General features: G+C 43.7%; 2 protein-coding genes across 2 annotated transcripts; one reads left to right on the forward strand and one right to left on the reverse strand.

Moving 5' to 3' along the window:
* Window positions 1–727: 727 nt before the first annotated feature.
* On the forward strand, window positions 728–2,039 carry vcpkmt (valosin containing protein lysine (K) methyltransferase). The gene is made up of 5 exons (XM_047611356.1): window positions 728–1,025; window positions 1,170–1,283; window positions 1,390–1,462; window positions 1,581–1,700; window positions 1,794–2,039. Exons 1-5 carry the CDS (start codon window positions 769–771, stop codon window positions 1,896–1,898), a joined length of 669 nt encoding a protein of 222 aa, XP_047467312.1. The 5' UTR covers window positions 728–768; the 3' UTR covers window positions 1,899–2,039.
* A 7,842-nt stretch (window positions 2,040–9,881) lies between these two features.
* Window positions 9,882–12,414, reverse strand: arf6b (ADP-ribosylation factor 6b). Its single transcript, XM_047611190.1, has 2 exons — window positions 12,259–12,414; window positions 9,882–12,030 (listed from the first exon to the last, which is right to left on the reverse strand). The coding sequence occupies exon 2, from the start codon at window positions 11,472–11,474 to the stop codon at window positions 10,947–10,949; it is 528 nt and encodes a 175-aa protein (XP_047467146.1). The 5' UTR covers window positions 11,475–12,030; window positions 12,259–12,414; the 3' UTR covers window positions 9,882–10,946.
* Window positions 12,415–14,225: the final 1,811 nt, after the last annotated feature.

Here is a 14,225-nt window from a genome sequence, read left to right on the forward strand (position 1 = left end):
TGCAGGCATAAACACCTATAATTAAAATAAATAAGTATACTAGTTTGAATTAATTATTATATTCACATATAAATTTCATTTTCCCTTCCGTTTTATTCAAACTGTCACTCAAACTGGCACTATTCATTAACTTCTCTCACGTAACGTTAAAATAAAATAAAATAAAATGGCGATATTAGACTGTAAGCAGTTTTAAAGATGCAACTACAGAAAACAAGACTTTGCTTTCTACTGGATTTCTGTGAAGGGACCAAAAACTCAAATTTAACTTGACGTTGTTTTGTCAAGAGGAACTAACTATGATAAAAGGAACCACAAACCTGAAGCAAAGAGGAAGTCTTTATGGTGAAATAAGTCTTCCTTTTATTCCAGCCTAGCAGTCTAGGGCGTACTCATGATTTTATTGTGAAAATTGTCGAATAGAGGCCATGAAACTTAAAAAAAAATGTACGGCGTAATACAATAATATAATTTGATATCTAAATTTAAAATCTGTGCGGAGTTTGCATGTTCTCCCTGTGACTGCGTGGGGTTTCTCCGACTTCTTTTCGCCGTCCAAAGACGTTCATTGATGATTCTAATTTGGCCATAGTTGTGAATGTGAATGGTTGTCTGTCTCTCTGTATTAGCCTTGCGATACAGTGGCGATATGTTCAGCGACTCCCCGTCTCAATGAATGAATGATTTACGTTGATCTATGTGGTGCTTTTATTGTAGTAAAATCAGACCGGATGTTCCCATTTACATCTTCCGGTTTCCCTGACCAAGATGGCGGCTGACGCAGACGAGAGTAAATATTTTGTGAGAGAAATTGAGAAAAACGACGGTCGTGTCTTGAAAATGAAACAGTGCTACTTAGGAGACGTTGGCTGCGTGGTCTGGGATGCAGCTATCGCTCTGGCAAAATATCTAGAGACGAAACAGTTTTATGATCCGTCCTCTGGAGTAAACGTGTGGTCTGGCAGGACTGTGGTGGAGTTGGGTGCTGGGACTGGAGTAGTTGGTCTGATGGCAGCAACACTCGGGTGAGATGACTAGTTTTAGTTCATATAACTCTCCCTGCAGATTTAATGCTTTGCACTGCTAGCCATGCGTTTGGAATATTTTAGTATGTCATTATTTTAAATATATATATTGGTCCATAGTTGTCATTGTATCAATTCCTGCAGAGCACAAGTTATAGTGACAGACCTGGAAGACTTGCAGACCCTCCTGGGAGTGAACATCCAAGAAAACCAGGCACTTATAAGTAGCGGATCCATAACTGCCAAGGTACTGAAATGGTTTGTACTTATGTTTCCTATTTTATATACACCTCTCTATACTGCATTTCAAAAACATGCACAGGGTGCATATTCACTATGCTAACTGGGATTTCCACTCTTGAAGGGGTGATGATGTGTCTGCGTTCCTCCCTCCTCCACATTATGTCCTTATGGCAGATTGCATCTATTATGAGCAGGTACTCTTTATTGCTTATCTACTTTTTCTGTCAAACATGACCCTGTAGGTGAAACAGGACAAAACCAAGAGTGCTGTGGTTTGATTCTCATTGTGAGTCATCCCTTATTTCCATACAGTCAATTGTTCCACTGGTGGAGAGCTTGAAGCTGCTTTCTGGACCAGAGACATGCATCATTTGCTGTTATGAGCAGCGCACTGAAGGTGTCAACCCAGAAGTGGAGAGGCGTTTTTTTGAGGTTAGAAACTAACAGCTGTGTTTTATTTTTACTTATTTAAGTTGAGATATTTGTCAGTTCGATCTTCTTACTCACCTTTATGCTATCCTTTAGCTGCTGCAACACAACTTCAGCTGTGAGAAGATCCCTTTAGAAAATCAAGACCCAGAGTTCAACAGCCCGGACATCCACATTTTGCACATCAGAAGAAAAGTTTGATTTTTGTGGAAGACGTGGGAAGATGTGTTCCCTTATTAATGTTCAGATTTGAATAAAATGTTTTGTATTTTTTAAACTGAATGCTTTATGATGTAGATACTGACTTGATACTTGATCAAAGTAAAGAAATTAAAAAGTAAACTGATTTTGAAACTTTCTGACTTGTGGGGGCAGCAATACTCATCAGTGCAGTTGTTGAGCAGCGAAGCCAGATAGCAGACATGCACCAGTATGACACAGCAGGAAGAGACTTACAAAATAATCTCTTGGTGTTGATTTGCATGCAGGGATTAGTTTCACAATTTAGCATTTCCATGTTAAATACCTAAGTATAATAATAAGTTAACAGAGGTAAAAGCTCGTTCATGATTTAACACCTAATGTTTAGAAGGATATTGTGACAAAAGGATAATATGTACAATTGTATTTTAATTAACATAGTCTCCTCTGGCAGCTATAAATAGCTGTTTCCTTTTGACTTTTTTCTTCTAACGCCAAGTAGTTAATTCCATGTTGTACCACTTTGGGCCACTAGGAGGCACTAGTTGCTTAAAAAACGAAACATGATTCATTTTAGGGGTCAGCCTCCTATTCAGCAACTAAATATTAAGCTGCGAACACAACGTTATTACGCCAAGGGTGATTGATTAATACATTATGACTCAAATCATCAATGTGTGTATTTTACCCAGTTTGTAAACCCAGGGAAAACACAGCATGTGTGTCAGCTTCTGCTCTCACTATGAGGGGAATTCCACTCAAAGCCTGAGATTAGGTGGAAGATTATGACTCTTTTTCAAGCATAAAACCACCAAGTACGCCCCACACTCCCACAGGCATGCAGGGGCCCCTCACAGCCTTTCATGCTGCTCATTGTTTACACAGTGTAATGAGCAGGTTGGCCTCTGACACTCGGTCCAAATAAAATTGCTAATGCTGAAGTTGACAGGGTGGGGTTCACATTAAAGGTCAAATTGCGTTATAGAAGACTACAGTAGGTTTGCGCATCAGGGACATGATCATAAAAGTATTTCTCTGTTATTTTTAAACCAACCTGTATGTTAATCTGTTATATTTTGGTGATATTAAATTGAGGAATTTGACAACAAACATAAATGTACAAATATAACCCTTCCCTACCCAACTGAGAATTAACCAACGTCCCAGTTGTGCATGTAATGGCATATGGTGTGGAAAACTCTCAGTGTGGTTAGGTCAAAACAGAGTTTAGCAATCTCCCATCTATGACTGTGGGCCTTGGTCAATGACAATTCCTGTAACAACAGGGACAGAGTGAGATTAATTGCCTTTTCTTTACAGTTACTATAAATAACCAGAGCGGATCATTTAAGTTAATCACTCCCTGCAGCCCTTCTCTGCCCTCTCACTTGCGCCTCGAGCACGCGGTCTGTTACAGTCAGAATGAACCTATGTTGAGGGCTCATCTGGCCGTGACCAGGATGTGTTGAGCTAATTAATTCGACTCATAGCTGGTATTAAATCCATGTCTCCCAGTGACGTGAGGTGGGGAATGACCCAGAGGTGTTCATTGGATTAGAGGGGTAGAGGGGAGCTCCACTATACTTTGTGATCGCTGTCTCCCATAGCACTCTCTGTCAAACAGCATAAGTATAACTGTGGCGCTTATAAAAGTGATTCACTGCCTTGGATATTTTCTCCTTTGTTGCTTTTCCAACTGGAACATTGGTTCATATCATTTGTTTGTTTTTTTCACAAGAATTAAAAAAAAAAAAGAAAAAAAAAATACAAAGTAAAATGTTCAGAGTCTGTAAATGGACTTATATGGCCACAATGACAGCGTAGAGTCTGTGTGAATAGGTCTCGATCGGGACTGCACATCTCTGGATGCTGCAGTTTTACTTTATTCTTCTTTGCGAAACTGCCCAAGCTTTGCTCAGACTGCACAGTGATCTTCTGACTCCTTCAGAACAGTCACGCATGTCTTGATGGCCTCCGTCAACAACCTCCTCCTCAGTTTGGGAAGGCACATTTAAACATGCGCCACGTTTCTTATCGACGGATTTAGCTGACCTCCATGTTCAGTTACGTGGAAATCCATCCACGAATCCATCCCTCTGCAATATACTTCTCTGCACTCTTCTTTTTCTGACTTACTTCATTTTTTATTCATTCTGTAATTGTAGCCAGGAACACTGATTAAACGGTGACTCTACCGTCTAGACGCGAGTGTCTTTACACCACAGCACCTAGAGACAGTGATCTCCATTTCACTACTTCTACTGGCACTATTTATTTATGCTTTACCTCTGTTTTACTGGATCAATCGCTTTAAAAGGGTGAATAGTTAAAATTAACTGACCTTGTCGACAGTAAGATCATTTTTATGAGAATTCTTGTTTAAAAAAAGTCAAATTGTATTGACCACAACTCCATCTCTAAAAGCAAGGCACTGCACGTTCCATGCTGTCTGTTCTCCTTAAAATCTAACCACAAATAATTAAAATACTGTATTCTTCTAGGCTAATTAGGCTAGCACTACAGGGGAATGCAGAGAGGATCACAGTAAATGAGGTCGGCCCATAATGAAGCAGACGCGTCTGTTATCATATACACGTTACACTTGTTTCCAGTAAACCGTCAACATGCTCATGCACATGGTGCACATGTCCAGACAGAATGAGGGCATTTTCTGCCAACAGATGGTGCTGTTAGTTGGAATCGCTCTCACCTGTGTGGGAAAAAAAAACAAAAAAAAAAAACATGCAACAACAACAGTGCAAACCTTCAGGATTAACTGAATGCCTTAGGTATTAAAACGGCCTGTGTTGATTAACCAGTGTACGACAGACCGTCTCTGATTGGTTTCATAGTTGTGCGCAAACTTCACGTACGACTCAAACGCGGATTCTAAAATCCACCCCAAAGTGTTTTTTTTTTTTCAAAGTAGATAACAGGAGGCAGCGGGGCGATGCCCCCCTCCAAACCAGATGGGAGGCTGGGAGAGTCTGACTCCGGCCGACCGTGTGGTGTGCTCCGCTCTGCCGCATCACAGCCAAGTGACACAGAGGATCCTTTGTGTCACCATCATCACGCTGCCTGGAGCCAAGAGACACTGTTCCAGAAACTCATTTTCTCACTATTAGGGAGTGGCTCAAGAATAGACATCAAAAACTGGGCTGCTTAAAAATAGAAGAATTGCTGCATGAAAGTGTGACTCTCGATCTGAAAGCCTCCCCCACCGCCCCCGCCCCCCCTCTCCTGCCGCATCCCCCCACCGCCCCTCTTCCTCTGAACTTGCTCTGCCGAGAGGCACCAGCCAGCCCTCGTTCCTGCTGATTTTTGCTCCTGCCGAGCCGGCCAGCTCGCTTCCATATGGGGAGCAAGTGATCGGTGTTATTTCGTTGCGGGTCTGCTCCTCCCTGGAACGCGAGGCAGCGGTGGATCGTCAGAGGTGAAGCCGCGGATCAGGAACGGACGGCCACTAGCTTATAGAAACACAATACTGACTCCCCACCACCACCACCACCACCCCACCCTACCCCTGCAGGGGAACAGGAGGAGGGCGGGGGTGCTGTTAAGACAGCTGTGCTGCAGTTGAGAGGGGACACAAATCCAGCATTGTGAGCACACGTTCCCCCTCCTCTGTTTCCCTTAGTGCAATATCATCGGCACCGTGCCTGGGACTGTCAGGAGAATGTGACATAAACACACATTTGCTCCTCTTAGGGGAAGTGTAAGGTTGCGACCTATTATCATCAGTTCTGTGCACGACATTCGGCTCGTCGGGTCACTCTGCTGTAAAATAAGGGCAGCGTTTTGAAATAAAATAGCTCACTGGCGCTTGCTTGAAATACCACAGGTTCCGTGTCGGCTCCTCTCCCTGCGACTGCCGTCCCCGTAGCATTCTAGTGCACTGGTGTATTTGTCATTATTAGGATGTGTGGTGGCCCAGCACACAAGGGAGAACTGCAGGAGGGGAGGGGAGGGGAGGGGAGGGGAGCAGTGTGACTGTAACGTTTCCCTGAGTCATTACATCTCAGGACTCTGAATCTGGACTGTATGCGTGCGTGTGTGTGTGCGAGCAGCAGCGCCCGACTTGCCACAGATCTGAGAGTTGCTTTCGGGGCCCACGCCGCCGTTTAACCCAGACGCGCCGTCACTCGAAGCGAGCGCCGACTCTGCCCGTAATTACTGCGATCTTGTCAGACGCGCAGATGCAGTCAGAGTGTTGGCAGGCGGCTAAGGGAGGCCTTTCAGGCCGCTTCGGCACGGATCCCCCGTCGCCCTGTCAGTCACTGCGCGGAGGCTGCGGCTGAGACCATCATGCCGCCGCCGCCGGGTGACTGACTCCTGGTGTTAAAATCCTCCCCGGTTGTTCCTGTGAACGTGGTGGAGATTGCAAGGGACGCTGACAAAAGTCAGCGCGGTGCGTCGTAGGAACAGGCCTCGGGGGAAACACGTCAGACAGACGAGCGATGTAAATAACGTGCAGTTTCTCCTCAAAGGCCGCTAGGTCCGTGTTCCTTGCAGCCATGAGACTCTGGAGACCTCAAGCCGGCACGGCACCATTTATAATGTCTGCCCCTACTTTTCAGAGCATTGCTCACACCTGAGCGCAAGATGGTTAACACTCGACCACTGTCTGCATGGTACAAGAGAGAAAAACGCTTCACACTCTCACATCAGCTGAGGTAAACATCCGTCACTTGTCAAGAGGACTAAATAGAAGATCTGAGGCTTAAAAAAAAAAAATGTCAGGTGGAGGAAAAACAAACGTGGTCAAAGGCCAGACAAACTTTTTTAAATCGTGTAGCTGATGCTTATGTGAGCGCTTTATCTGTCTGTTAGCAAATAAATGAGTTACATCAGGTGGTCCTCTTCTGGTTCTCTGAATTTGGGCTTTTATCACAGCGAGTAACCTTCAGCTGCAGATATGAGCGGAATGCACTCTGGACCAGGGCCCAGAGCGCACCTCAGACGTCCGAGCCTGACACTTTTCGAACCCGTTTTCAAGCGCGTCTGCGACAGCAGCGCGGCCCTCTGCTGAACCCTTCAGCTCTTCTCGGGTGGTTCGTCAGTCAAACCTGCTCTGCAACACCTACGATCAGAACGAAGCCAGGCCACACCTAGAGCACAGAGAGAAAAGAGTGCGTCCGCGTAATGGCGGTTTTTACAACACCCTGAACCTCGGCAGGAAACCTAAAACAACTGTCTGCCACTTCCGGACCCGTTTTTTTTTTTTTTTTTTGACTGAGCTCCGCGTGAGTTCATTATTAACGACAAAGCGAAAGAGGCTTGAAAACTTGCACAGGGATTAACCAGTAGACACACAAAGAGAGGAGGGGGGGTGGGGGGGTGGGGGGGGGGTGGGGGAGGTTTCGAAACCAGAGAGGCTGTTGTTGCCGTCCTTGGAGATAAGCAGCCTCTGAACCCATCTGTGTGAACCGAGGCTGAGAGTAGGTGTTCCCCTCCTACTATTTGGCAGATAAATAAACTGCTTTAATAACGGTGTTTGTCGGCGTGGACGGGGATCTCTGCGCCCTGCTCCTATCACAAATCCCACAGTGATTATCTAGCTGGGAGTGGCTGTTGAACCGTAGGCCGACATTAAGCCGGTAATTCAAAGGCCCACAGTCGAGGGATGTTACGCGAGCGCTACCTGCACGAATGTGTCTCTGCAGCTGGAGCTGGAGAGGAAGTGAAGACAGTGAGGAAGACAAACCACACCCCTAGAGAAACCACAGTTCAGGCTCGGCATGGGAGGAGTGCAGCTATGATATCACCCACAAGTGTTATTCCTGAGCTGTTTTAGCTATTTATTTATTTTTTTTTTTGTTTTTTTAGGGCAGGCCGTCTTGCAGCGAAGCGACATATATGCCTGTTGACGCCGTTGCAGAACTCAGCTCGAGGAGAGTGGGGTGTCTTTCGATTTCTTCCCACTCTTCCTCTTTCCATGCATGATAGAGGAACCGACTGGAAACTTGCAGAACAGTCGGCCACCTATGTGTAACCAAAAAAAAAAAAAAAACACCAGGTCACACTGGCAGAGATCCCGTCAGGCCGTTGCCGTGGTGACTGCCCCAACAAACGGGCAAAAGCAAATCTGCCATACATACAAGGTCTTGTGCGAATCAGTGGAAGCGCGTCTTATTTTCTGAACTTATCACAGATGCATCACACTCACGGAACCGCCTTTTCAAACACGCCACGCACTCCACAAACAAGAGGGATGGCGTTCATTACGCAGAGCAACCTTTACTCTGCTTCTTTCCGTGACCCGAGACCCGTTCGAAACCTTTCCTCTCAGGAAGTGTACAGAATTCCAGCTGAGCACGGAGGGACTTGACCGGCGGGTCGGGAGGTCTCGTCGTTACGGGGGGAGAGGTCGTTAAAACTCGGTCGGTCTCTGTCCTCGCCCCAGGGGCCCCAGCGCTGCCAATAAAGCTGTAAGGCTCATATGGTTGTAATGAACTGGTGGGAACCATTTACAGCCCACTTAAAACCGCCACCGGCGTCTAAATGAAGGGACTTTGACCGGGCTACGGCTGCAATCAAGTATTTACAAATACCAGCCAAAGCTTCAACCTTTTTTTTTTTTTCATCGAGTTTGCGGCTGTTGATTTTGACCAACGTCTGTCTGTCTGTCTGTCTTCTGTGCAACATTTAAATCACTGCCGCATAGAGTGCCGTGAGAAACGTCTCCTGCAGCAGCCGAGTCATATCTCTCTGCGTCACCTGACCTGTCTGACGGAAACCTCTGTGGTGCCTAGAGCAAACATCCTGAGGCCTCAAGAGCAACGTGCGCAAGCGTCAAGAGTTTCAAACGAGAAATGAACGCCACCGCGACGAAACGCACCAAACATCTGTGGCAAATCGTCAGGCGAGACGAACAGAAACGCGAGTGCCAACGAATACAGTAAATGTTTAAGATGCAGCACATCACAGTGTATGCCGCTGTTTCTGAACAGCTTAGATGCTGCCTGTTTTCATTTCAAAAAAATAAATAAAAAAAATCTAGAAAATTAGTGGAATAATCCGTGTTAATCTCTTGTAGGCCCTAAACACAGTAGTTAAATCATTTGTGACCGTCACACATGTGTTTGTCAGGAGTGAAAACCCTCTAATTGATCTAGTTAATTTACTGGGAACATTCCTTGATCTTTTAAAAAGATACATTGCCTAAAATATCTTTTTAACTAATAGCATTATTTTCGCTTTTAGTAATTTAATACTGTTATGCTGCTCAAACTATTAGAAGATGAAACATTTTACACCAACTCTACTGGTAGACACTGACATTTTATTGTCAGTGCTGCACTAGTGTTTTTCTTATTATACATTTGTTAACAGTTCCTTTAAAATGAGTGGATCCTAGCTCAGAAAAGTGTGAGCTGTGCTCAACAAGTAATTTGTATACCATATTGTCACGTGATGATTCGATATTACTCACAAGCTGAACCGATAATTTTTTTCCCCTTCAGTCAACTTGACTTCACAAATTTTAATGACAAGCAAATTCAAACTCAGGAAGTGGCACTTAACAGCTCAGCGTCAACCCGACTATGGCTCACGACCAATATGCAACACTCAAAAAAAAAAAAAAAAATTCACGACTCAGCTGTATATCTCCGCTGCCCCTCCGACTCTCATGCAAACCATCATGTGGCTCTGTTGTTATTCCAGAAAGACTAGCAGTCAGACTTCCTGTTTTCTACATTTTCCCATTCACTGGCAAGGGAACTGAGGCCAGCAACGTCCAGAGTGGACATACAACCCTTCGTGGAGTATCAGCCCTGCAGCACTCAAGCTCTGGAGAATTTTACCACTGCTTTGAACTTCAAGCTTCCTATGCTTTTTTTTTTTTTTGTTTTTTGATTGCTGTAAATATACAAGGCTCTGCCACAAATGCATGTATTTCTCTTTGGCCAAACACGGTTCGATTGCTCGCAGGCCTTAACCCACGCAAACTACATTTACTCCTTGAATAAAACAGAGACATAAAAGATTTAAAATCACTTTTTTAATAAGACATTACAATGACATTGTTCTGTACATGGTTCCCCCAGTCAAAAGAGGAGTAAGAGCTGCACCACAGGATGTCGTTCAACATTTCACCTGTAAACAGCTCCCTCTGACTGCACGACAGATGGTCTCTGATGTAGGGTTTAATGTACTTTCGTACTCATGCTACAGATATAGGCTATCATATAATGTCCCGAATACTGAGACTAATCAACTGTGGTATCAGATTGAGATCTCAGAGCTGAATGACATTCCTTTGGAGAGATTGAGTCAACGGACTACGTATTACCCAAAATTAAAAATGCATCCCAACAAGCAAGAGTTACTGGAGGCCTATTTGTTGAATATTTAGCACAATTAGGTATCAAGACATGACACAAAAGGTGGATTAGGTAACTATATAGCCCACATAAGGGTACTGGAGGGGTAACAAAACATGTCAGAAGTATTTTGTTTCTGATGTCCAGACTAATGACAGTGAAATGTAATCAATGGTGATTTTTTTTCTTGCTTCATCCCCCCCCCACCCCTTTTCTCAATACCACTGAGAAGAAATACTTTTCATCACAGTACTGTGTTCAGACACTTTTTTTTAAGTCCTTCATGTAGGCTACATGACATTAAAGAGCTCGCTTCAGAAGGAAAAGAGATCCAAGTTCGATGCAAGCGAGACCGAAGAACCTTGAATCTAGCTTCAGTCCAACAATGAAGGTTAAAAAGCTTCATTAGAAAAATTATATAAAACAGGAAATAAAAGAACAGGCAAAGGCGGTGATCTCTGCGGCTTTAACCTTAGGACCAATTAAGTCAATGTTCATCAAAAAAGCCCCCAAAATAATAAATGTGATATAGGCCTGCTACAGAGTACAAGCAAACTTTAAGCCGGCAAACCCAGTTAAAGATAAATTAGTTATGGGGTAAACGTAGTATTAAAAAATAAATGGGAGATAATCAACTTTTCTTAACCATATTCATTTTTGCAAAGTTACTTGTTACTTGCAACTTTTATTATAGTTTTGACCTAAAACAGTCAGCACTCAATCATTAAGATTTGTAATTTGAGGTTAGCCATGTCAAGCCCTCATACAGTCCATCACCTGTGGTCGCACAGGAGGGCTGAACATACCAATTCCTATCTCGGATGCGGGTCAATCCGAGCTTCTCCTGGATTTCATGTGGCTTCATGGCATCCGGAAGATCTTGCTTATTGGCGAATATCAAGATGATGGCATCCCTCATCTCACGGTCATTAATGATGCGGTGAAGTTCCTGCCTCGCCTCGTCGATGCGATCCCTGTCCGCGCAATCCACCACGAAAATTAACCCCTGGGTGCCCGTGTAGTAGTGCCGCCACAGAGGGCGGATCTTATCCTGGCCTCCAACATCCCACACGTTGAACTTGACATTTTTGTAGGTGACAGTTTCCACGTTGAAGCCGACTGTGGGGATTGTGGTCACAGACTGTCCGAGTTTCAGTTTGTAAAGGATTGTTGTCTTTCCAGCAGCATCGAGTCCGAGCATCAATATTCTCATCTCCTTGTTGCCAAATATTTTCGAGAGCATTTTCCCCATTTTGAACTATTGTGCATAAATACTTTGTTCCTAACGAGAAAAGTTTCTGATACCGAGTCGGTGATTATTCACTTACAATGCAGTTTCAGTTTTATTGTGTGCTGAGCATCACAGGGATTTTTCGCCGGGAAGTCTGTCAAGATCCTGATAAGTGCTCGGACATTTATGTTCAGGGTAATACAATGTCTTCCGGGCCTGTACACAGCATGGCACGGTCACACTAGGAACTTGGCAGCAGCGGTAGCAGGGCGTTCATTGTATTGTCCAAATCTACATAAATGTGTTATTATCAAGGACCGCAGAGAGCCGACGCTGTGGGAATACGAGGCCCCAAAAAGCGGCGAGTACTTGTGAATTCCGCCCGTGTCTGGAGGTCCTCCTCGCCGGGTGCGCCCTTGTTCTCTTCACCGCTACCAGGGGCAGAAAAGAAGCAGTTTTCAGCGGCTACTCCATCAAACGTCGCGCCGGGAAACTTCACCGAGCTGCAACGGGACGACTTCAAAAAAAAATCTCCGTGACTCAGCAACACACGTGTCCACTCATGAAAGTCTCGCCCCTTGAAGAAAGATTTAATAGTATAGTCAGACATGAGAAAATAGCAAGCTACCGCTCGTGGCTAACATTAGCTAGCTCCTGCCTAGCCAGCTAGCCGTAAGCTAACTAGCTAACGGCGGTTAGCACCAGAAAACTAATCATATCTGGATATACAATACGGGCGACGACGAAAAACGCTTGGCGCCCGTTTTTACGAGCTGAACGGTTAACTGAAATGTATTTTATTTACCTCCTGTCTGGATAAATACACCCAGCTCTCGTCTTTCTCCTCAAAGTGGAGCTGGTCGCAGTGCTGCTGCTGCTACACCGGAAAGGTGTGGAGCTGCATCAACAGCCGCTTCCTCCTCCTCCCCAGCTCTCTGACTGTCTGTGTGTCTGTCTGGGGCCGCAGGATAACAAACAAAACAACTCAGAAACTCACACGAAATCAAATGCAGTGTCGCATTGCTTATTTTAAAGTTATGAGTTTACTTTATACATATTAGAAATGGCCATTGGGTCGTTATACTTTAATTGGAACCGTGTCCGTTGACAACGTTCAAAAGCGTGGCAGTAAATATAAAAACGTTTATATTCGTGTTCATGGTTGAAAACGATCTGCTATTAAATAATATTTCTGTTCTTTTAGTTTTAAATGTGTCGATGTGTAATTAGTATAGTGACTTTGTAGTTGTGTAAGGGGTAACATCACCCCCGTGTGGATAACTAATATTACTGACACTCTTGCTTTTCCTCGACTAAAATCCAAGTCTGGTATTTATTTTTACTTAGTGAATTACTCTCACTTGCCAAAACATTAGGTACTGATAGGAGTAAGGAGTGGATTTCATCACAAACGTCCTGGACTGACCCTTAGCTTCGTCCAGGACTGATTGTTAAAACAAGTGTAAGAAAGAGGGAAATTCAACTGTATGGTCATTTTGGAGGATGTAATATTTCGTGCGGTTGAACTGGACTGAATTAAACAGAAAAGTATTTTTGTCATTCAGCCTGACTCACTGACTAAAATAGGACAGAGAAAATAACGGAAACAGTAGCCACAAACCACAGCCTCCAAAATGAGAAAACAGGCGAATCAACACAGAAAACAAATGCTAAATAGCATAACCTTTGTGATGCCAAGATTTAGAGCAGGCTATTATTATTATTATTATTATTATTATTATTATTATTACTACTATTATTTTCCATTGGAATAATGGAGTGTATTTCTGCAGACACTAATGAACTAGCAGTACCCCACAATGCCCCACTGGTGTCACTCTCTGACAGGCCTAGGCCACAGTGAACATTTGAATAAAAAAATGAGTAAAACAGAGGTATTTATGGAATTTAACCCTTAGCTCCACATAGGCCTGGGAACGGCCCTCATATGTACTTTGATATGTACTTCTAGTTACCGTGTTGCAGGCTGACCAGGAAGAGCAAAGGACAACTATTTATGATACTTAATAGACTTAACATTATGTTCATGTTTGCCACCATGAGACACTGCAGTGTACTTTGATACTTTAAATTTCGTTTACCACCATTAATGACGGTGAATTGTCATTTTGTTGTGAAAATGAAAGTCAGATTTACTGACTTTCATTTGCTCTAATGATGAATCTAAACAAGTCGGCGTTGTAAACCTTGTAACTGTCTCAGGGGAACAAAAACTGACTCATAATCTGAAAATAATTATAACTAATTAATACGTGGAGATTAAGTCAGCGCTAGTTCAGCTGTAATATTTGCACTACCCTTGTGTAGTGTCTTTGAGTATTGGTGTTCTTTTAAGTGACATGATGCCATCTTGAAGGTATCCGGCAGATACAGTGTTGCATGACCTGGTTTTCAAGTACTGTCTGTGCTGCTTTTTGGGCCTGATAGTTATCAGGAGTTGCTTCTGTCTCCACGTCTGCCAAACGTGGAGGCCTGGCCAGCTAAGTGGGTAGATTTTATTGTATCAAAACGTTGTTGTATATGCAGTCTTTTTTGCAGTCACATTTTGTACGACTTGAATGACACCTTGTATGAGTAGATCACAAATAAGAAAACACCATAGTGAAGCAAAAGAATAACAATGCCTTTTCTCTAAACCACGATGATATAATGAGAGTGTTTTCACAGGGGAGTGAAACAATCAATTTTATACTACAGGACTAAGTTATTCTTAAATGATTATCATGGCTAATCTGCTTCATCCAAATTACG

The sequence above is a fragment of the Mugil cephalus genome, chromosome 17 (genome assembly GCF_022458985.1).
Source record: "Mugil cephalus isolate CIBA_MC_2020 chromosome 17, CIBA_Mcephalus_1.1, whole genome shotgun sequence".
NCBI classification, from domain to species: domain Eukaryota; kingdom Metazoa; phylum Chordata; class Actinopteri; order Mugiliformes; family Mugilidae; genus Mugil; species Mugil cephalus.